The 25,323-nt window shown below is 42.3% G+C and overlaps 1 protein-coding gene across 1 annotated transcript in view; it reads right to left on the reverse strand.

Moving 5' to 3' along the window:
• DPP10 (dipeptidyl peptidase like 10) overlaps positions 1–25,323 on the reverse strand; it is a 561,648-nt gene that overhangs the window by 45,497 nt on the left and 490,828 nt on the right. Inside the window, exons 15-19 of the mRNA XM_084808348.1 lie at positions 23,192–23,239; positions 22,587–22,708; positions 17,477–17,524; positions 10,964–11,062; positions 10,788–10,857 (exon numbers count right to left, since the gene is read on the reverse strand). Coding sequence (XP_084664474.1) covers positions 10,788–10,857; positions 10,964–11,062; positions 17,477–17,524; positions 22,587–22,708; positions 23,192–23,239 — 387 coding nt within the window. The remainder of the gene's footprint in view (positions 1–10,787; positions 10,858–10,963; positions 11,063–17,476; positions 17,525–22,586; positions 22,709–23,191; positions 23,240–25,323) is intronic.

Below are 25,323 nucleotides of genomic sequence, written 5' to 3' on the forward strand. Positions count from 1 at the left end.
GCGGCCCTAGCTGCCGCCATTTGCGTCACTGCAGTCAGCAGTGATAGGCTATGTAAATCTTTACGTAGCCTATCACGGCTGATTTAAAAGAAAAAAAACCCCGCGCGTACGCAAATGGCGGTGCCCATGGGCGCTGCCATTTGCATTCCTTATTTCGGCATGTCTTAGTCTATGTAAACATTTATGTAGACTAAGACGGCGAAAATAAGGGGAACACAAACAGCGTAGATGCTACGCTATTTGCGTTCCCTTTATTTTTGCTGTCTTAGTCGACGTAAATGTTTATGTAGACTAAGACGTGCCAAAATAAGGAATGCAAATGGCGGCGCCCATGGGAGCCGCCATTTGCGTACACGTGGTTTTTTTCCCCTTTTAAATCAGCTGTGATAGGCTACGTAAAGATTTACGTAGCCTATCGCAGTGTTTTTTAAAAATCTAGCCGTGATAGGCTATGTAAATCTTAACATAGCCTATCACTTCTTTTTTGTTTTGTTTTGTTTTTTTTAACTGGAAATGGCAGCGGCGGCCCATGGGCGCCGCCATTTGCATACGCGCCTTTTTTTTTCCCAAGTCACCCGTGATAGGCTACGTAACGATTAACGTAGCCTATCACAGCTGACTTTGGAAATCTAGCCGTGATAGGCTACGTTAATCGTTACGTAGCCTATCACGTGTGTGTGGTTTTTTTTTCATTCACTTTGTAATGGCGGCGGCGGCGGCCGGTCGGAAGACCGGCCGCCGCCCCCGCCCCCACCGAAATGCCGCCAAAACGCCGCCGGGACCCGCCGCTGAGAGGGACATTCAAGGGAGGTAGGTCCCATCCCGGGGGGGGCGGGGGGCGGAGAATTTCACCAACAATTTCAGGGGGCCGAATGCGTTGGCATTCGGCCTCCCCGAGATTCGTGGAGAAATTCATGGCCATCCCTATTTCAACTGCATCGCCACCACCCGCTCAATCATCTTGCCCAAAATGGCAGATTCAAGACTGGGTGAAAGTTGTTCAGACCTTGGGGATCCAAGGAGGGCTTTTTAAAAGCGGTCTTATCACTGCCTCCTTGAGGGCTGATGGCATCACTCCCTCCTCAAGGGAGGCCTTTACCACCATCCCTGATCCACTCAGCATCTCTGCTGCTCATAATGAGCCAAGATGGTCAAGGATCAAGTAAGCAGGTGGTCAGCCTTACAGATGAATAGGGATGTACGAATCCCTCACCTTGTTCCAGTCTGGGGCATCCGCAGTGGGGGGGAGGTGATCCCTCTCTCCCCCTGGAATCCTTCCCAGCTGGCTCTGCTCCACGGCAAGGCACTGAGCCACTGGCCAGGGCCAGCCGCAGCCGGACCTCTGGCTGCTGTCTGGCTGCTGCAGCCGCAAATGGCGGCCATTGTAACGGCCGCCATTTGCGTCCTTGCATTAAGCCATGATAGGCTACGTAAGTATTTACGTAGCCTATCATGGCAAAAGGCAGGGATGCAAATGGCAGCCACTACGATGGCTGCCATTTGCAGCCGCCTCCGCCCGGCAGCAGCTGGAAGATGAGCTGCATCCGCCGCCACATCTGCTGCCGCATCTGCCACCAGGTAGGTCCGTTCCGGGGGGGCGATTTCAGGGGGTGGCGGGGAGGAGGCCATTCCGCCATGGACTCTAGGAAATTCTTTAGAATCCGGCCTCACTGGAGTCCGTGGCGGAATTCTCCAACATCCCTACAGATGAAAGCATCTTGTCCACTTCATCAGAAGGAAGAAGCTGGAACTGATCCCACAAAACCCGTTTGCCACAGATGGCCTCTTGCTCACTAACTGTGTCCACAATGCACAGAATAACACTCCTGATCTGATCAATTTTATCTGCAAAGTGCCTTGCCAAGGCCTCACAGGAGGCCTTACAATGCTCCAGCGGTTCTGGAGGAACTGGACCGACTAAGCTCCGGACCACTTGGAACAGCCTCCTGGGACTTAAGATGTCTTTTTGAAGATGCTGTGGTTCTTCCTGTTCTTCCCCATCTCCCTCCTTGATGTATGCTGCTGCTGCTGCTGCTGTGTGATGCACTTGTGTGTGTTTTTGCTGGAAAGTCCTGCAGTTTGAGTTTCCAAGAGTGCACCGTGTGCATCTTTTGGTATCCATGTTTTGTTCATATAGGTAAATGATATGTTCCTTCTGCAGTTATCAAGATAATTTTTGCTGTCAGTTACAATCCTTCCAGCTGTGATAAACAGCCTTTCAGAGTATATATTGGTTGGAGGGCAAGCAACAGCTTATAGCGAGGGCTACACATGACATTTGCATTTCCAGCATAGCAGAGAGTTACTTAGAGCTTTGTTAAATTCTGACACATTATTCCTAGCAGAAGTACCAAGGTCCTGCCTTGCCCTTGATGCAGTTTCATGTTTGCTGTAGTCAAGGAATTCTATTCATTTACCAGTCACAGGCAGGCAGTCAGCCTGCCAGAAGTCAAATATGGGATCAGTCTCGCCATCTCTGGATGTTGTCTCCCCGCTCTCCAAGAAACCTTTGAGGAACTGCTAATCAACCCATCAGGCACTTCTTGCTGTGGCTCACAAACACTGCCCTCCTTGTGCTTTTGAGGTAGGCCTTCATAATCTCCCCAACCAGGTGCTTATGCTCCTCATCTAGCCTCTTTGTCACAGTACCTTCCTCCCCCACATAGATACCAAAGGTGTTGCAGAACCTTGGATCAAGGAAAGTAGCAGACCAGTGCATGGTGTCCCCTTGCACTGCCTTGTTGATCTGTAGTTGTCTTAGGAGGAGGGCTGTCCCACTTCTTCATTTTCAAGTATTTGTCAAAGAACTTCACAAAGGGCAGGTAGATAGGAAGCAACTATATCAGGGTTACCTGAGACAGTAAGATGTTGTTCCTAAAAGCACAGTATTGTTTTTAGAGGAAGCATTTCTGGTGATGAAAAGAAGGAAGATGTCCCTACTTGGACATGTTGTTGTTTTTTAAAGCACTGATTTACAGTTTTTCCCAGGAAACAAAACTCTGCACCGAATGACTTAACACTGCCATCGTTCTGGATATAACCTCATACCCCACTATGTTGACCTCAGAAGTAGTTCTGTATTCTCAGGTATCATTTTGGGTTCTCGTTAATTGTAAAAAGAGACTAATTTGGCAGTTCCAGGATAGAGCCTCTTGTAAATTGGATTGAGGATTACTGCCTCCTGCTCTCCTGAAAGATCCAAGATAAATTAAATCAGTCCCAGAAGGTCTCCCTTGACAGATTTTCAGTATTGACTTTTCATTATATTGTGAAGAGATTTCTAAAAATAACTTCTGTTAATACCAACAGTGGAAATGCATCACTGAAAAGGTAAAGGGAACAGCAGAAAGAAAGAAAAATGCTTCATAGAAACATAGAAAGGCCAATATGTGGCTTTTCCCTTGGCTGTAAGAACAAAATAATCACCTTAGAAGCATAAAAACTATTTCCTTTTGTTAAGGTTCTGTTATTTATATGGACTGTGAAGTTTGTATCCTCAGAATCAAGCAGAACTTAAAACTCCAACTAACTATCCATTATTACTTTAATTGTCTGAGCTTTCATTTTCCCAAAACACTCTGCTGGCTTCGAGGTTCTGGTGTTAATTGACAGTAACAACTTGGTTGCATCCTTACATACAGTTACACATTGAAATGCTGTAGATAACATCTCCTTACAACTGGGTTACACACTCACAAAGCCTTCAGGCTTACAGAATTTCACACAGGAACCCTCTACCTTTTGGTTTCCTCATGCTGACATTGTAAGAGCCTGCATTTTTTTAAGGCATGGCTTGTTTCCACTGTAGCACATTCACTCACTATGGGTTTAGTGTGCAAGTTTTAGGGCTGATCTACACTTATGGGTTTCTTCGCTTCCAATGAGGTTTCACCACCTATCTTTCACACTACGCAGTACCCGGCTCGAATTGGAACCAGAATTTCCCACTTCCGTGCTCTTGCTTTCAATACCCTGATATCCCAGTATTTCCCCTTAATGTGCTCTGATTTTCCACCTTCGCTACCATATCTGGTCATAGTCCGCTCCCCTGTCTGTCCATATACAGTGGTGTTTGTATTTCCCTCCTGTCTAATCACAGCTCTCGATGGTCCTATGTTATCTTCCGGCTACTGATCGCATAGCTTCTCCAAGAATCATGGCTTCTCCATGATTTTTTTCCCCTAATTCAGGCATGATCTTCGAAGAGTCGAATCTTCGAATTTTTGAATCTTCGAAGATCATGCCTGAATTAGAAGGAAAAAAAAATCACGGAGAAGCCATGATTCTTCGAAGATAACGCCTTAATTTAAAAAAAAAAAATCTGAAGAGAGGAATAGGAGGGGGTAAACCTTAGTCTCATGTGAAGGGATAGAACAACCCCCTGCTCAATTTAGGAAGCCTGATTCCCAGGCAGTCGCCCATCCAACTACTGACCGGGGCCGACCTTGATTAGCTTCCGAGATCAGACAAGCATGCACACATCCAGCCCTTTGCTTGTTGCTGAGGAAACACTGAGTGCTGAGGAAGCTATGCAATCAGTAACCAGAAGATGACATGGGGCCGTTGAGAGCTATGAGCGTGGTGGGCGTGGAATCAGCAGAAACAGGAAGAGTTTCTGATCCTCCAATGAGAGCCTCTGTCTTTAAGAGCAGAAAAACAGCACAGCGCTCGAGTGTGAACCAAGCTCGTGCATTTGATGAAGCACCACAACGGGGAAAATGGGTGAGTGTGGATAATCATGTTTTAATGTGAGAGCATTTAACCCGACAGGACACCAAATTCATTGCGATGGCAGGCGCAATGTAGATTGGTCCTTAGGCACACGTTGGGCCAGTTTACACAAGTCTGGAGTGTGTAAATTATTTAGTCATATTTGCTAAGACTTGGGTTTATATGTCCTCTTGCACTGCATGCAGAAACTTTTATAAGACCCACATTCTGTGTGTGTGAGGGCCAAACTACATGTTCTGTGCCAGTATAGCTGGCACTGCTATTTCCTTCACATTTGTGTAACTCTGGATTGGGATCATGACATTTGAGGAAAGGAGGGTTGACGCTTCCCCCCTTTCCCCCTGAAATTCCATCCCTCCAGGAAGGAAAAAGGTGGGAGGAAAGCTTAAATCCTTCTCTTCCTAAGTGCTTACATGAAAGTAAAGACAAATAGCAGCATCAGTTATACTGATGCAGTTAGTGGACCATGTGGTTTTGCCCTAAGTGCCATGCAAGTAGGACCTGCTCATGAAATCCATTTCACACTTTTTGTTCAGCAGACTGGTTGGGCAAATAAGGTCTAGTTGTGGAGGCCTCAACAACACATGAAAGCTCCACTCCAGTGTCCCATTCTACACAACAGGGCCATGTGTGAACTGGCCCACAGCATCTTTCAGATACAGCTGGAAATCAGTTCAAGCCTTAAAATATCCTGTTTTGAAGAGGGTTCAAATTGTATCCCTTCTGTTAACAACTGAGGGCCTGTAGGCAAGATAGAAAGAAATAAAGAAAATGAATCACAATGTGTAGTTGCAAGAACATTTATCTAAAATTATGGCAGTATTCAATAGTGTCATTCTGTAAACTCAAATAGTGCTATTTGGAGCTCTGCTAAATCTTTCTGTTGTGCAAACGGTTGCCCATTATGCTTGCGCAACTGGTTGCACAAGCAGTTGAACAACTGGGTGCACAACAGGTTGAACAAAGGGTTGCACAAGAGTTGTGTGCAACAGGTTGCACAAGCATAATGCACAACTGCTTGTGCAACCGTGCTTGCGCAAATGACACTTTAGTTGGATTCTTCCCTTGCACATAGTTCAGAACCTAGTTTCTGCTAGTGCAACATCATTTGTGCTAACAGAATGAAACAATTGGATATTACCCATAGTGCTCTACTGTCATGGTTTTATAGGTGCATAGAATTTCCTTTGATTGTCTTACTTATTACTCTGTCCAGTTCCTCAGATACAAATGGTAATTTATATATATCCAGGTGAGCTTATTTTACATAGACTTTATGACATAGTTTATGTTGCTTAGCTGTGTTTTATTACAAACATGTACAACTGCATAAGAACATAAGAAGAGCCATCCTAGATCAGACCAAGGGCCATCTAGTCCAGCAGTCTGTTCACACAGTGGCCACTAGCCAACCAGCTGCCCATGAGAAACCCATAAACAGGACATGAGTGCAACAGCACCCTCTCACCCATGTTCCCCAGCAACTAGTGTACATAGCTCAGTGCCTCTGGTACTGAAGGTAGCACATAGCCATCAAGACTAGTAGCCTTTTCCTCCAGGAATTTGTCTAACCCCCTTTTAAAGTCATCCAAATTAGTGGCAAATTCCATAGCAAATTCCATAATTTAACTACGTGTGAAGAAGTACTTCCTTTTATCTGTCAACTTCATAGGATGACCCTAGTCTAGTATTTTGGAGAGGGAGAAAAATGTCTCCCTATCCACATTCTCCACACCATGCATAATTTTGTAGACATCTATTATGCCTCCCCTTACCCTCCTTCTTTCCAGACTGCACCAGTCTGAGTTGTAACAGACAAGAAAATATCATCCACATATGCCAAGGAGCAATCCACTTACAGCCTAAAGATGGTAAGGAAGAAGGAAACACAAAATGGACAGTAGAGACAGGATACTGGGAAGGAGCAACATTTATGAGGCACATTTCCTGAAAGCAGTGCAAACCACAAGTGCACAAACTGCAGCCTATGGGGCAGATAGTGTCTTATTAGATTAAGCTGCTCAAAAGGGGAAAAAAAAGTATAATGTATCTAGCCTTATTAAAAATCATAGTTTAGCAGATTGCAGGAGGTTTTGCTGTGCACTTCCCATTCATTTTAATGCGATTCTCTGCTAATTGCTAATTCGTTACATACTGTCACACTGGGGAAAAAAAAACTGAACACATTCAGTGACATTATGTATCCCTTAGATGTGCAATTGCCATTTTCATTAACTACAATTTCATGTGTATTCTGAGATCTTCATGGTAACAAGAAAAACAGAGAAAGCAAAGGTATCCGTGTTGGCTCTAAGAAAAATGTAAATAACCATATTAGTGTAATATCTTTATTAGGCCAATCAAAAGTTCACAAAAAATGTGCAAGCTTTCAAGATCTCCAGATCCCTTCCTCAGGCAAGATGTTACAAAGGGGGTGAGAGGAATAGAGGTCACCATCTGACCTGATGGTGATGCCCCAGTGTCTGCATGTTTAGTCCCTAGGTGAAGTGGGGAAGGAAGGTTCTGAAGATATTCAAATTTGGCTCTGCAGGTCATGTGATGGTTATAGGTTGGACCTGCAGTTGCCCTTATAGTACTGGTGGGAACCAGTGGGGTTGCCTCTAGAGACAGTTTGTAAACTGCAGTTAGTTGAAGATATAGCTGGCAGGTTGTAAAACAAGATTGGGCTTAAAACATCATATCTCATCTGCATTTGAACAGCTTCATCCAGTATGTTTCCAGCTCAATTAAAAGTGCTAGTGCATACCTTTAAAGCCCTACATAGTTTAAAGCCCTACATTCTAGGTATCTGTTGGTAGGGATGGGCAATTTTTCAAATCTCAAGTTCTTTCCATCCCTTTTATGAATAAATGTGCTAATTCTCATAAGTACTTATAATAACCTAACTCAATGAATTCTCACCCTTCCTATCTGTTGGATCATCTTCACCCTCACCAGTCCTACTGATAACTTGAAATCATCATCCAAGCCTTTCCTTCAAGTGATCCTATCAACCAAGGTAGGGTGTCTGTCAACCATGGGGAAAGCCTTTTTGGTTGCACTGCCCAACAGTTGGAATTTTCTCCCCAGAGAGACTCACATGGTGCCTGGTCAAAATGACTCTCACCTGGTCATTTTGGCATTAAGTGAGGACATTTTTATGCTCCCATGCTTTTAAAATATTTTAGACCACTTTGGAAGTTTTTATCTGATGGCCTTTTAAATTTATGTTTTACTTGTTGCTTTATGCATTTTTATGAAGTTATTGTATTGCTTATTTTTTTATTATGACCTTCCCTGGGAGCACTTGTTGTGCAGAATGTGCAGTATTATTTATTAATCATTAATACATGAAATAAATTGGAGTGTTGCTACAAACAGATTTTTGAACCAGGAAAAAGAGTTCTGTAAGTTGGCCTGTGGAACAGTGGCACTTCTGCTTTAGTCATTACTCTTTGTAAAGAGATAAAAGGTGGTTAATATTGGAAGGACTGATGGCCATCTCGTGGGTAGTTAAACAGATTATGTACATATCCACCGCCTGATATGCTGGATAATTGCATCATTATTTCACAACAATGGTCTATACTATCCACGTATAAATAAGGGCTAACTTGCAAAAAGAAGGTAATAACGATAGGCAACAGGCAAGGACGATTGTAATTGTGTAATTCTCAATGAAATTAACATTGATCCATTTTTTAAAAAAAGAACAGTGAATTTCAGTGAATTGACTTCGATGCCCAAATGACCAATGCTTAAACAAACAGAATTAGAAGCTTTGAGGTAGATACTAATTTCCTGTAAATTGGCATGTCTCCTCCAGAGAACCATTTGTTAAGCTACTAATTGTATATATTAGCTTTTAAGATATACAATTTAATATATATAATTTAATATTTTAACGGTTTTTATGTATTTTATTGCTATAAGCCTTCTTGGGGGGTTTCTGTCCTGAAGGCAGCCAAGAAATGTTATAAATAAATAAATAAATAAATAAATAGTTTCTTTTAAAATGTTTTAATTGTTTTAACATGGTATTTTATTCTTTTATCCTTGCTGTTCACCACTTCAAAATATTTTGATGTGGAGCAGTATATAAATATTGCAAACAAACAAACAAACAAATTCATTCAGTTATATAAACAAATAATTCATCGCTCAAAAGCTTTACTTCAAGGAAGAGCCTCTTTTCCTATCACCAAGTGCTTCAAGTTTTTAAACAGCCTCTTGATTTTTTAAGACATTCCTTTAATTGCATTCTGTATATTTTATGGGGCACCAATGTTTATTAGCCAGAAGGTCAAAAACTGCACCATCCTTTTCATGCTATCCCAATGCACATTATCAACATGAGCTACAAGATAGGGAAGAGATCACTTCATAATTATCCTGCTTCATGTGTATTCCTTGTAAAGCATCTGTTAGTGGCCACTGCTGAACATAGCTTAATAAGTACAGGTGTGTTCCAGAAAGCCTGCTGTGATCATCCTCCCTGAGTGTACCAGCAACCCCAGGTACTGCACAGTAAGTCTACACCAATACAGGTATTTCCGCCATCTCAGACTATATGTCCAGGCTTACAGTAGCCTAAAATATGCAGCATGCCAGTGTCATGTAGTAGCTAAAGTAATAAACTATGACCATGAAGAACCAGGTACAAATTAGTGATGGGCAAATTTACCCTGAGCGAATTTGTTATATACTAGGAAAATATCAAATTTGTTCATGTGAGCTTGAAGACTTCTCCTTTAATAAGATATCTCATTCTGTGTATAAGAGTTTTTGCACATGCACAATATCAAGATGAATCGTAGGAGCTGTAGTTTGGAATTGCATAATGAATTCTTGTGAACTGCCCAGAGAGCTTTGGCTATTGGGCATATAAAAATGTTATAAATAAAATGAATAATAAATAAGTAGTGCAACATGATGTCATGCATCGCCACATTATGCTCCCTTGCTGATTGGTTGTTTTCGTGTGGCCTGCCTGCATGATGATGTTGTGTGATGTTTACTCACCATAGCTGATATAAAGATGGACCCCACAGAGTCATCCTCCTCCTCCTCCTCCTTGTCATGAAGCCAGAGCTGCAGCAGCAGCGGAGGCGGCGATGAAGGAAGCAGCTAACAAGATTGCTACAAGTATGTTCTTTGTAGGTCTTGGTGGTAGGATGGCTACAAATCTGGGGCAGGGAAATCTGTGTACTACTTCACTATGCATGCTTCAAAGTTTCTAATCAATTCTGTACTTAATAGCAAATTCATAATATATTGATTCAGGTTCACTATTACGGTGAGCATTACAGACAGACAAGTTTCAATCAACAAGCCGGCTAATTACAAAATGCAGTTGCATCGATAGTTCAAATTTCTGCTCAGATATGAAGCTGACTAGTGACATTGGGCCTGTGACTTTCTCTCACTAACCTACCTACCTGATCCATCAAGAACTCAGGTCAGGTGTTAAGTGCACATTGATGCCCTGCATCTTGGTATTCTCTGTAGTTCTTGTCTTCAAGATGAACCTATTCAAGACGCTGGTCTAGAAAAAACTGACAAACTCACTGGAATCCACTAATGTCCAACAGGCACTATTTCCAGCAATGACAAAACTGTGCAGTCCCTGCAATGGCTAAGGCTGCAGAAGCTCCAGGAGAAACAAAATGGAAAGGGTATAGGACAGCTTCCCATGCTCAGGAATGGACAGTTGTGCAATAGCCTGACCCAGCCCCAAAGTAAAAAAAATCTTAAGAGACTGTATAGATTCCTTTTGGGTTCTCTTGGAATCTGATTGTTTCTGAGAAAATCTATCCCTCATATTTGGGAAGAAATATTTTTCTGTGAAACTGAAGGGTTCATTTTGACCCATATCACATCCCTAGCAAGGTCATGTATCCATGAATGAATGATTTCATATAGGGTTAGTGGATCACATCATGAATGGCCATTTTATACAAACTAAAATGCCAATTCTTATGGTCAGATAGAATGCCAACAAAAATAAATACATAAATCAATTTGACTAATTTTAATAATGCCAGTTTTATACTTACATTATTAACAGAAGTGGATATGCATTCCGATCTGTAAAATCCTTTGGAAATGACAACTGTAAAGGAAGTTCTTTTAAGAAAAGAGTAAAACATTAAACGCTGGTAGTTTCAAAGATGAAAAAAGAAATTATTTGAAAACGTTTTGGTTTATTCCAATAACTTCTAGATATATTTACCATAGTCATCAATGTGAAGCATTCTGGTTTCTGTCCGGAATTTTTTCTTCTTCAAAACTGCTTCTTTTAAAACAGAATTGTTTTCTAATACATAAAATTCTGAAGAAACAAAAAGAAAACCAAGGAAGAATTGTGTGTGTGCCTGTGTGCATGTGTGTTAGTGGAGGAATAGTGCATCTTTAAAATACAAGGATTAGAATACAAATAAAAATCCATCTTTTAAGAAGACTAAACCAAAACTAAAAGCATATTAAAAGAACACATTTATATAATGACAAATTTCAGAAATTATGAACTATTTAGCTTAATTTGTAATACACAAGTGCTAATTATTTCTTCTGGCTTTAACAGTTCCATCTGTAGGCTTCCTAACCATTCAAGTGCCAACCTTGTGTGTTTGTATCTTGTTTATCTTTATTTTCTTGCCCACGAAAGATTAGGGTTCTGCTGGTGTACCACCATTTTGCTGCCCATCAGTCTAGCTGTCTGAGCTGCTGGAAACAGACTTGGCATTGAGGACCCCAAGAATGATGGTTCTGGGGGATCTCAACTTCCATGCCAAGGCCACTGGATCCAGGACAGTTCAGGACTTCATGGCTGCCATGACAACCATGGGGCTGTCCCAACCTGTTATCGGCTGTACACATGTCAAAGGACACACAATTGATTTGGTTTTCTCAACTGGGCAGGAGGATTGTGATCTGAAAATGGAGGAATTAACATCTATCCACTTGTCATACTATCTATTCCCTTGTCATGACTCTTGGCATACTTTCACCTCTGCAAAGGTGGGAGACCTATTAAAATGGTCCAGCAGCAGAGACTAATGGATTCCACAGTTAATGAAGTTCCATTAGTTGAGGTGTCCAGACAGAGTACTGATTAGTTTAGATTTTTTACATGTCTTTCAGCTCTTGAGGCCTGAGGATGCAGACAAGGTGCTTGGCCAAGTCTAGTCAACCACCTATTTGTTTGATCCTTGTCCTTCATGGATTCTTATATCTAATAGGGAGGGGATGTCCAGCTGGGTCCAGGAGCCTATACATTCCTCCACAAGAAAGGGAGAACTATATAGGGATGTCAGAGAATTCCGCCATGGACTGAAATGGGATCGAATCCCCTTCAGTCTGTGCCACGGAAACCTCTGCGGAACGGCACCACGAGGTCCTGCGGAGCCAGCAGTCATGCGGCTTTTTTTCGTTGTCCGCAAAGAGTTATGGAATTTTTGTAAATAAAAATGCAGTGTAGTATATTCTGATAATAAATACTTAAGTTTTTTTAAAAAATGAATTGTGCTCACCACCTTGTTTGTGGGTGTTCTTTTTAAATTGAAATCCTCTGTCTCCATTTACTTTCATCCCAAACACTTCCTCTTCCTTGGGGCTTCCCAAAAGAAGGCTGTCTTAGGTGTGCCTGAGCGACAAACTCTTTGTTTAAAGCAACGCTGTTTAAAAGAAAGAAAAAACCTTTTAAAATGGCCATGCCGCTCCAGGACCAGCATGGTCATTTTAAAAGTTTTTTTCTTTCTTTAAAACTAGGGATGTACGAAAGTGACTTACCTTTCGTGGATTATGTTGATGGTGGGGGGGGGGGAGGCGTTCCGTCTCTCCCCCTGGAATCCTCGAACGGCCGGCTGTGCTCCTCGGCAGCTCTGCGGAGCAGCTAGCCAGGCCCGGCCCGGCCAGGCCAGAGCCATCCGCATCCGGATTTCCAGCCGAGGGGGCTCTGGTTAAAAAACAACAACAACCGCGTACGCAAATGGTGGCGGCTATGGCCGCAGCCATTTGCGTTCCTTCTTTTTGGCGTCTTAATCTACGTAAATATTTACGTAGACTATGACGGCAAAAATCAAGGGGAACGCAAATAGCATAGCGGGCGCTATTTGCGTCCCTTTTTCATTCACCGTTTTAGCCTACGTAAATCTTTATGTAGGCTAAAATGGTGAATAAAAAAGGGACACAAATAGCGCCCGCTATGCCATTTGCGTTCCCCTTGATTTTCGCCATCATAGTCTACATAAATATTTACGTAGATTAAGATAGTAAAAAGAAGGAATGCAAATGGCGGCGGCTGTAGCCGCCGCCATTTGCGTACACTTTTTTTAAAAAAAAAAACCTACCCCCAACCATGATAGGCTACGTAAAGATTTACGTAGCCTATCACATCTTTTTTTTAAAACCTAGCCATGGTAGGCTACATAAATCTTTATGTAGCCTATCATGTCTTTATTTTTTTTTCCCCACAAGCCTGGAAATGGCAGCGGTGGCAGCCGGTCAGAAGACCGGCCGCTGCTGAAGCCACCGCCGGAGCCGCCTCTGGAGCCGCCGCCGCCTGGAAGATCCGCCCCAAGTAAGTCTCATCCTGGGGGGGATCCATGGGGGGGCGGGGGGCAGGCCATTCCATCACAGATTTCGGGGGCCCGAATTCACTGGCATTCGGCCTCACTGAGATTCGTGGCAGAATTCTCTGACATCCCTATTTAAAACAGTGTTGTTTTAAACAAAGCGTTTATCACTCAGGCACACCTAAGACAGCCTTCTTTTGGAAAGCCCCTAGGAAGAGGAAGTGTTTTGGCTGAAAGTAAACAGAGACAGAGGATTTCAATTTTTTAAAAAATAAGTAAATATTTACGAAAAATAGCGATTCTTACGGAAGTTATGCAGAATCAAGGAGATGGTTGGGCACCGGATTTACGGTTTTTGGTAAGGATTTATCTTTGTAATTTTCAGAGCAGAAAAAAAAAGAGGAGAATTCCGGGGGCTTGTGAATGCCGGAACAGAGCACTGGCTGCAAACTGCAGAAGTAAGCAGCACTGAAGGTACACAATTCGTACATCCCTAGAACTACCAACCTCTGTAAAGCAGGGGTAATTAGGCCACTCCTGAAAAAGCCTGTGGATCCAGAAGATGTTAAGAGCCATAGGACACTTGCTCACATTCCTTTCCTGAGCAAGGTACTTGAGCTGGTGGTTGCCGATCAACTCCACATATTTTTGAATGAACCTGATTATCTGGATCCATTTCAGTTGGGCTTCAGACCTGATTTTAGAATGGAAGCTGCCTTGGTCACCCTGTGGGATGAACTTTGTCAAGAGAAAGATGGGGGGAGTGGGACCCTGCTGATTCTCTTGGATCTCTCAATGGCTTCTAATACCATTGACCATGGTATCCTTCTGCATAGGCTCCCTGAGTTGGAGGTACTGGGTTTCAGTGGTACCACTCCTACTTAGATGGCTGATTCCAGAAGATGGTGCTGGGGGATTATTGCTCTGTGCCTTGGCAGTTATACTATAGGGTTTCACGGGGCTCTATTTTATCCTCCATGCTGTTGAACATCTAGTGAAACTGCTGGGGGAGGCTATCTGGAGATGTGGGCTGAAGTGTCACAAATATGCTGATGACACCCAGCTCCATCTCTATTTTATCATTTTTTTATTTTAATTTTTGTGAACTGCTCAGAGTGTTTTGGCATTGGCAGAATAGAAGTGTAGTAAATAATACATACACACATATATACATATGTAAATAAAAAAAGCAAAGGCTATATTATTGACACTGCTGTTGGGTGTAGGGATGTACAGATTCTGTAAAATCCATTCTGTCTACATTTTGCAGAGTATAAGGTGCCTTTCATTCCTTCAACTAGGGATGGGGGAGAATTCTGCCACAGACTCCAATGAGACCAGATTCTAAAGAATCCAGCCCCCCAGAGTCTGTGGTGGAATGGAAGACTTACCCCTGCCTCCACACGGAATCCTCTTCGGCTGGATCCTCCAGCCCCAGATTGCCATCGATACGGCCACCATGCTGTATCGCTGGTTGAAGGGAAGTGACTGTGGACGCAAATGACATCCAGGACGCCATTTGTGGCCATAAAGGCCTTAGTTTAAGGTAAATGCAGCCGTGAATGGCTGCATTTACCTTAAACTAAGGCCTTTATGGCCGCAAATGGCGTCCTGGACGCCATTTGCATCCACAGTCACTTCCCTCCCTTCCCTCACTTCAGAGCCGACCGATGGCTCCATGGAATCTCTGCAGAGTGGAGCTGGCTAAAGAGGATTCTGGGGGGGGGAGGAACGGATCGCCTCCCCCCCCGCTGACCCCCCCCGAAATGGCAGGTAAACGTTCTGCCCATCCCTACCTTCAACCACTCATCAACAGAACCAAGGTTTTTTGAGTTTCCAAATTTGCACAAATTCACACCTGCACGCACTTGTGAAAATGCACAAAACCCCCCATGCACATTTTCATGCTTTGACCTATGGTGAAAATGTGCATTTTCGGCCATTTTTTTTTAAAAAATGTATTTTTCTATTACTAAATTTGCACAGAATTCTGGAAAGTTAGAAAAATGATCTATGAATTTGTGGAATCTGCCTGACTGGGAAAAAGCTGGTCCACTGTAGAATCTGTAGGTCAGATTCAATAAAATCTGATCTCTTTTGATTCCATTGCAAATTTCTCTGACATCCCAAGTTGGGTGGAGCAGAAAAATAATTGTGGTTTGGATCCACACTTTGCTCTTGCCAGCAGAAGGAAGGAAGTGATTTTTGCCGATTCCCCTCCTTCTGCAGCTGCTTGTGCCCTTCAAAATATGTTCTGGAGGGTTGGGAAAATATGGCACAAGTTACTTTCCTCCGTTCCACTCACAGGATGACTCCACTGGCTCAAATACCTTTCACAAATGGAGGGAGGCCTTCCATTTATGGAACATGAAGTTTGGATCCAGCCCATTATTTATAGAGTGTATGGATACTCAGCATGAGTAGTCTTCCATTTGGATCTCTGATTCTCTATGGGCTCCACTGCATCTTTTGCACAGTCTTACTTTGGAGGTTGCAACACTTCAGTCCCACAGTTCTAAAGCTGTTGTTTATCCCCATATGGTGTCAGTATATTGTCTTGCAGTGCAATCCTATACATGTCTACCCAGAAGTAAGTCTCACTGAGTTCAACAGAACTTACTCCAATACATGTGTGTATAGGAATGTAGTCTTGGACTGCAATCCTTTGCATACTTTCCAGGAAGTAAGTCATATTGGCAAATTACAATGTAGTGGTACATCTATGCATTTGGAGCCAAAATGATTTGTGCAAGCTGTGATGCAGAACATTCGGGATCTTCTGGCAGTGTTTTAGAACAACACAATTACATCTCAAGTTAGGTAAGATGGGAGGTACTAACTGAACTAAAAATAACATTAATGGCCTGTTGTGCAAAATTCTGCCATCTATTCTCTGTGTTACAAGATTATGCTTCATCTCAAAAGCTGCACCCCACTCCTGCCATTTGAAGCTAGGCTATAATTTCTGGGCAATCAACCAAAATGTTGTAATAATTGTTGCAGATACAGTAATTGAAGTAAACTTCCATCATGTGTTTTTTGCTTTATTAATATAAGAGATTGTCTAGTTTAGCATTCAGGCATTAGATACATTGTTGGTTTTATCACAATTGTAAACAATAATCTCTAGATATTTCCTAATTTTATTTCCAAAATATTCTGTGCAAATTAATCTTTCCTTTGAACTTTTGCAGATGGGAATTGTAAAAGGGATCAGAGCAGGCCATTTCCCCCTTCTTTTTACAAGTATCAAACCACTGCATTGTCTACTGTCTAGTCCAATTACAGTGGGCAGGACTATTGTACTTTAAAGGGAATATCAAAACGGCACACACAAGGGAATATTTCAATCCAAGTATTTCCTCAAATTATCCAAATGATCCACACTTGCATCAAGTGGACTGCAATGTTATTTTCCAAATGGTAAATCTAAAATTAAATTATATTTGGGTACCTATATACACTTACCTGGCAGTAAGCTCATTGACTTCAATGGGACTTACTTCTGACAGGATTGTGCTATTAATGTCAAGAATATTCTAACTGAATATCAACAGTACAAGTAGTGTTAAAATAAATACAACACTGGCATTTATTGTTGAAATTTCAAGAAAAAGGTTATATATCTATGCTAATCAATTATTGAAGTACAATATACAGAGGGGTTTGGGGAGGAGGTTGCATATGATGAGGAGGTTTGGAGGAACAGACTGTATATTCTTTTAAGATTTTTTTTAAAAACAGAAGCTTAAGCAAAATTAGAATTTGGTGTATTACATGTAGGTTGAATTAAACAAGTAGCACTCAGAAGCTAGCACGTTAATCCAAACTAATTGGATTACAGCTTTAAAGTATTTTAAAGCATACATCAGAGGTACTGTAACAGGAACTCAATTTGCATAGTTAGTGAAAGAGATCATGCCATTGTGCCACCTAATTAATGTAAGTATTAACAGGAGATAAAAGATAAAGATCTAGTATGACATCAGCCTGAGAAAACCCTGGTACGTTATAGTTACTTGATTAATTTCCCTCTATTCTTATCACTTACAGACATGTTTATTGCTAGGCTGTAATTAAGATGGGCTTTCAGAAATAATTCCCTGAAGGTTTAAAAAGACAGGAAGAAAAGCCACAAGAAAATATCCAATGAACTAGCGTATACTCACTTTCAGGATTACTTGTACTGTGCACACTGATAACTGGAACACCAGGTCCTATAATCCCCCCAAAACAAAAACAAAAAACAGTTATGAAAGGTAAATTTGTCAGTTGGTAGTTCCTCAGTACTTCACTGGAAAAAAGCATCTCAGGATATGCTTTATCAGCTCTGCACTCAGTTCTCAAAATAATTAATGCATCTGCTTCAACATTAAGCCCATGAGTAGTCCCATTAATGCCAAGTCATTACTAGGATAGTCTCCTGGGGAATAATACAAGTTTGAGGTATCATCATCATCTCAATTTTACAGTTGAGGAACTGACACGCAGTGCGATTAATAGTCTGATTATAAAAAGTATGGAGCACCTGAAGCTACTATTAAATCAAAAAGAGGACAGTGAGTATTCATCACTTTCAAGGTCATTTGGAGGCTGTTAGAGAACAGAGAGAAAAATCTCCAAAGAAATGTGTCCAAAGCTCAGATTGTGCATCTTGTGATTCAAGGATCAGATTACACTACTGCAATAAAAATATTCTATTTTCTATTTTTGGGTTCTGCAATATCCACTGCCCAAAAGACAAGATGCCTTCTGAATTTGTCTCTCTGCAAGGCTGTACTGCTGGGATCAAAACAATGTGTCAAGATTCATTCTGAGTGTATGGAGATAGTTAGCAGTTCAGATTCAGAAGGGGAACAGCCAGAACTGGGGGAGGCATCTTCCCGAGTGAGTTCAGATATGGATAGGCGTGCTTCTCAGGATGCTAACACACAGATGGCTGGGCCTGAAGCTTCCCCCTCCGTGAGAACCCAAGAGGAGGAGGAAGAGAGCACGGAGCCTGACCTGAGGGGTGCTAGACTGCAGTGCAGAGCGAAGAGGGAAAAGTTAGAGGTGGAGTTCAGACGGTCAACCCGGTTGGCGATGCGTGAAGGTCAATGTAGAGAAGTATCACTGGAAGGAAGGGGTTTCCCTCCCTAAGTTATTCTAGCCAGCAAGTCCCTGTTCAAACTGCTGGCAAGTAGGGAAGTCAGAGAATTCCGCTACGGACCCCAATGAGGTCGGATTCCAAGAATCTGGACCCACTGGGGTCTGTGGCGGAATGGAGCACTCACCTCTGTGTCCCTCCGGAATCTGTCCAGGCCAGCTCCTCCACATGGTGATGCTGTGGAGCCAGCGGCTGGCTCTGCAGCGCTAGCGATATGGCCGGCCGCCATTGCTGTGCTACGTCCGGAAACAAATGGCATCCACTACTCCATTTGCATCCCTGTTTTCATGCGATAGGCTACGCAAATTATATTTATGTAGATATTTTTGTAGCCTATCGTGTGAAAAAACAGGGACGCAAAGATGCCATTTGCGTCTGGACTTAGCACAGTGATACTGCACAGCAATGGCGGCCAGCCGTATCGTCAGCGCTGCGGAGCTGGCGTCCGGCTACGCAGCATCACCGTGGAGCGGAGCTGGCCTGGACAGATTCCAGGGGGAAGGACGGATCGCCTCCCCCACCGCGGACTCCCCCTCCTGGAACAGGGTAAGTGATCTGCCCATCCCTACTGGCAACTTTGTAGCTCCCATTTAGATCCCCTGTTGTCATTCCTTTGCAGCCTGAGAGTCTTCGAAGATTTGCATCTGTAATGAACCTATTGATAGTGAATTAAAGGCATGAGACTGAAGCCTCTGTCCTTGTGTGTGTGCATGAGGAAGGTGGGGGCCAAGAGAATGTGACACAATGAATGAGGCTTCTTCCATCTGAATATTTTTCCTTAATACCAAATATGGATACTCCTTCTGAGATTCCAACTAATAATGACAACCTGAATGTATACTTTGGCTAACCATTTAGATCTTTTATGGTCTTAGTCAGTGGATTCTAGGTAATCTTGGGCTCCAATATTTATTCCTGCCTAAAAACTGAATCTGGTACGAGGTTAAGAACTGGGAAACCTTCTATGCTATCTGAAGCCAAATATGGCTTCCTGTAATTATGGCTTGGGCTTTGTCGACATATGCACATTTCTGTCTTTCTCTAGGACCACCTACCAGTACATCTGTGCTCTTACAAATAATTCTGGGCTTGGTCCCCCCCCCTTTCCTATTTACAACTAGAGGTGAGCTGATTCCCACAATTCCATTCCATTATTATTCTGTGGTTTCATTATTCATTGGGTACTGCTCCAGTAGTTCCATCAAGAAAGAACTTTTGGAGTGTTGATAATGCATTTACATAGAAAAGTGTGTATTCTGAGATTTATAAAGATTTTAAAAAAATAAATATGGGCTTTCCTGAAAAAAAAAAAGTCACCTTCCTACAAGAGTACATCAGTGCTCCAGTGCAGGATGAAATAAATATATTAAAGAGCAATTCCCCCAATAAAAAATAAAATAAAAATGCTTTTGTGATGACAAATGTTTCTCTCTCTCTCTCTCTCTCTCTCTCTCTCTCTCTTTCTCTCTCTCATTCTTTTCTTCCTGTAGGAAAGCAGAAGAACACCTGTATAACAGCAACCCTTCATAAATAATTCCCTCCATAGGCTGAAAAACATTGTCAACTTTTAAATGTATTGTATTTTATTATCATTTCTTCTAGGAGGATTGCACTTTGAACCAGCACAACTTAAACATTTGTGAACAAATTAAACACTGCCAAAAGTAACCCAATGCAGGCCTGTCTTGAAATTCCCACTGCTTTCTGCAAGTCCCCTCCTCCAAAGCAAAAACCAAACAACCCCCAAATTTTTGGAAAGGAGAGGTGGACATTTGTGGCAAAGGCCTAGGGTGGAGGTACAACAGGCCTTAGGGTGGCCACTTGTGAATTGCCAAAAGAGAGGACATACATCACCAAAAAAGCGGACACCTATTTGCATAAAATCTGCATTTGCTAATTTATTTGTATAGATGCAAATTTAGAAATAATTGTTATAATTTAAATAGAAATGCAGTACATCTCACCATAGTGTGGAGGACTGTGACCAGGTGACCTGTGTGCCTTGCTCATTCTGCTTTCTAGGTGCTGTTGATGGGCAACTTCAAGGCCTCTGATCTCCCTTCGCATGGCTCTTTATCTTTAAACTGGAATCGGACAGGACAGCCCTTCAAATAGAGGACGCCTTCAAAATTGAGGACAGTCCTCTGGCAGCCCTTCAAATAGAGGACTGTCCTCTGTAAAAGAGGACACATGGCCATCCTAAAAGGCCTGCTTACATGCTTCATCCTTAACTAGAAATGAAACTTCTACAGAATTTTCATTTCATGTACAGAAGTAAAATTTCCTGCCAGGGGCACTGGAGATTCCTCTGCCTCCTGAATTCAATTCGAAAGCAGAGGAAACTGCAAATCACATGTTCCCCAGCAGGAAATTATGCTTCTAAACATGGTCAGGTGATTCTTTTCCAGTTAAAAGAAAGCACTTCTCTGTTTCTAGTGAGCCTTACAGCCAATTTTTATGCCCATCCACTTCTCATGAAATAACTGATTTTTATTTTATTTTCAGCATTGCCCGGACAAGCCAGAAAAAAATGAACAGATTTTGTGTTGAGCCAGAAGGAACGCATCCATCAGTATTCTGCATGATTTTGGAACAGTTTGCAGAGTCTTCGTACTCTATTACTACATGAATATTTAACATCTTCTGTAATTACTGTCAAACTCTGTGAGCCTATAGTAGTACAAATTATGGATTTCAGCTGTTGTGCAAAAGAATTGTAATCAGAAATATTTGGACATATAATTCAGAATGAAATAAAATACCCATAACTAACCTCCTCCAAAGCTTTTTTACATCTTCCACCATCACTAGTATCCAAATTCCATTGTGCCCTCTTCTCAGTTGCACATCCAGCAGATGTCAGTTTTAGTTAGTTTGTTTGTTTTTTCAAGACCTGAGTTCTTAACAGTACAATCCTATACATGTCTACTCTGAAGCAAGTCTCATTGTTTTCAGTGGTACTTACTTTGAAGCAAGTATGTTTAGAATTACAGCCAAAATGATGCACAGTCATTTAATTGTGCCAAGATGATGGCATTGAATGGTGGATGTGATTATGCAATTTGCCATGCTTTTGATTGTATATAATTTGTCAGTTAGTCAGTGCTTTGAAATTTTACAACCTGCTAAAGAATAATGGGCAGTATCCAATGGGGTGCTGTGCCCCCACCAATTTTGCTGAGTCCCCACCAATTCCATTCCACAAACGAGACCCACAGCTTGCACCATGAAGATTTAGTGCCTTCAGGAGCAACCAGAAACAACTGGAAATGCTCCTTTCTGGAATGGGGCTGGTTGGTGGAGCTTGTAAATTTGTATAATTTGCACAAATTGCAGCCAAAATTTGCTCAAATTCCACAAACGGTGGCTGCAATTTGTGCAAATTATGCAAATTATCAGTATTTGCACAAATTATAGCTGGCTTGACAGAGTTCGAGAGGAAAACCGTGGTTCGGCCTGCAAATGCAAGCCAAGCCAGGCACCCCACAGAACTCTGTTGTGCCAAAAGCGACTGACATCCCTAGTCTCAAGTCATATAGGGTTTTATAGTTCATAATAATCACTTCAAACTAGGGATGAACGGACTCACCGCAGTCCATCCTCACCAGGCGCTCACCAAATGGTCACCATTGCCGCCCACCCCCACTCACTGCTGGATGGCCTGGCGAGTGCCCGGTGGCCACCTGTTCCCTTAGCAAACCTCCATTTGGGGTAAAAATGGTGGCTCTGTTTTTTCTGTAAAAGTTGTTGCATAAATGGTGGCCATAAAAGGGCAATTTACACAACATTACTTTTACGGAAAAACGTGAGCCACCATTTTTTCTCTTTTTGTTAAGCTTCAGTTTGTTCGACCTCATCCAGTCCATTACCAGCATCAGTCACTGATTTAGAATTTCAAAGCTTCCTTGAATTTAGATCAAAAGATAAGATAGCTATAGTTCTTTAAAACATCATGTGTACACACACACACACACACACACACGTGTGATTATTTGCTTTATGGCAATTTTCATTGTTTTATTTCCATTATCCCATATTGCTTATGGCATGACTGGACCCTGATACAAATGCAAGCTTTGATATTAAAAATATTCTTAAGCACTTATAATGTTAAACTGAGGCAGTTGGCTTACCTTTACATTGTAGAATGAAATACTTGATTGTAGGGCTAAACTTTGCATTGAAATATGTGCACTGATCTTTCATGAAATTGCATGAAAGGCACTGACGATTCAACAATTCAACTATTGATACACTGAGGTGGCAAAAATAAATATATTAATCAAGCACAAGAAAACATTTGGCAAAATAATATGTGCTAAAGTATATTATAAGATTTTCTACTTGCACAACGTTGGATATTGCTCACTGTGTGCAACTAAGCATATGAAGACCAGTTTCTAGCTTAAAGGAGGCAAAATTTATATGCCTCTCTCTCTCTCTCTCTCTCTCTCTCTCTCGTCTATTTCTATTTCCCTGAAACTTTTCAGTGTAAACAAAACATTAACTAGACTAGGCATCAGGCTCAGAAGAAAGATATGGGGTGTGGGGGGAATCACAACATACGTTGTGCATATAACATTATCTAGCAGGGTAGTATTTCTCAGATACATGACGGTACCTGAGTAGGAATGCATGGGGATCTCTATTCTGATGCTTAGGATAACAGGTTTTTGTAAACAAAGAGGCACAGGTGCTGTCAATCAGTTAGAAAATATGCTGCTGCCGATCTCCTTACCTATGTAGCTGTCTTCCTCTAGGTGAATTCTCAGTACTTAAAAAATAACTGGCAAAAGAAGAAAAAATTAAATACATTCAGCCCAAGTAACAATCATTTGCTGTAAATATAAATATAATGAGAAGCATAACTAAGGATTTCCAAGTTATTGTTGTTGTTGTTATTATTATTATTACATTTATCAATCACCCATCTGGCTGGTCACCCAGCCACTCTGGGTGATGTACAACATACAATAAAACAGTTTAAAACAATAAAATTCCACAATAAAAACATTTTCTAAAATACCCTAACCCACCCCAAATGCCTGCCTGAACAACCACGTTTTTAATGCACGACGGAAGCTCATTAAAGAGGGGACATGACGGAGTTCCCTAGGGAGGGAGTTCCCCAGAGTGGGGGCCACCACAGAAAAGGCCCTCTCCCTCGTCCCCACCAGTCTAGCTGTCCTGGCTGATGGGACAGAGAGAAGGCCATCTGAGGCTGATCTTGTTAAGCGGCCTGTTAAAACAGGCCACTTAAAAAGTTTCAACAGTTATGAAAGAACATCAGCATCTAAGTCCTGGGGACTGGACCATTTTCCATTATTGTGTGCCCAGAGTTGTCTTCAGGCCCACATGCCACTGGGGAAGAGCCAGGACCTGCAGGTTCTCCAGCTGGCCATATGAGGAAATGTGTCCCAGGGTCAAAAACAACTAGTGCTACCTAGCCCTGGTTGTTAGGTAGCACACAGCTGGGATAGCTACTCTCCCCTGTGGCCTCCACAGAACCTTCAAAGAGTAGCAGTTGAAACAGCTATGCAGCCACCAGCAGCAACATCAGATAGGACGGGCTAGTGCACATTTTCCATCATTGTCCTCAGAACCATTGAAGCCATTACTGTCTTTAAAAAAATGTTATGATGTGTTAGTATGCATCCATTCTCACTTATTGTCAGCTGCCTTGGGAGCCTGTTGTCAGGCCAAAGGTGGGCTATAAATATTGTACATACATAAACAATATAAAGTCCTGCTTCAAAGAAATTCATTAATCAACTAAATAAATCTAGCACCAGATTATTAGGGATGTACGAAAGTCACTTACCTTTTCGAAGGGTGACATTCACGGAGGGGGGGAGGCGCTCCGTCCCTCCTCCTGAAATTCTTTCCAGCCGGTTCCGCTCTGCGAAAATTCTGCGGAGCTGCCGGCCAGGACCGCCCGCAGCCAGCCGCCGGGCAGCCTGCAGGGACGCAAATGGCGGCTGCCATAGCTGCCGTCATTTGCGTCCCTGCATTTTGCCATGATAGGCTACGTAAATATTTATGTAGCCTATCACGGCAAAACAACAACAACAACAACAACAGCAGACGCAAATGGCGGCAGCTACGGCGGCCGCCATTCACGTTCCCTTTTTTTTTTTTTGCCGTTTTAGCCTACGCAAATATTTACGTAGGATATTATGGCAAAAAAAAGGGAACGCAAATGGCAGCCACGATGCCATTTGCGTTCCCTTTCCCCCCCCGCCATAATAGCCTATGTAAATATTTACGTAGGCTAAAACGGCAAAAAAAAAAAAAGGGAACGCAAATGGCCAGTTGCATCCGCTGTTTGTTTGTTTTGCCGTGATAGGCTACGTAAATACTTACGTAGCCTATCACGGCCTCCACAGGGATGCAAATGGCGTCCCTGCGTTAGCCATGATAGGCTACGTAATTATTTACGTAGCCTATCATGGCTATAATGAGGAAGCGAATGGCGGCCGTGGACACGGCCGCCATTCTCAAGTCAGCGCGGATGGCAGCAGGCAAGTGTTCCATTCTTCACGCCTTTCATGGGGGGGGCGGGGGGTTCGTTCCACCATGGATTTCGGGGGGCCGAATGCACTGGCATTCGGCCTCACCGAGATCCGTGGCGGAATTCTCTGACATCCCTACAGATTATCTATGCATGTGATAGCTTAAGGTTGCATTCCTATGCACACACTAAGGAGAACGACCCATTGAACTCAGTGGGACTAATAAGAATACATAGGATTGCACTGTAATGCTGTTGTGTAAAGGCATTTTTTTCCATAATGAAAAAACACACACAAACAAAATATATTGGTGGAACTAAGAGTTGGACTGTCAACAACATGGCCAATAGCACTGAGC

This window comes from Heloderma suspectum, chromosome 1, assembly GCF_057233095.1.
Source record: "Heloderma suspectum isolate Gila_16-S chromosome 1, 16-S_ref, whole genome shotgun sequence".
NCBI lineage: Eukaryota > Metazoa > Chordata > Lepidosauria > Squamata > Helodermatidae > Heloderma > Heloderma suspectum.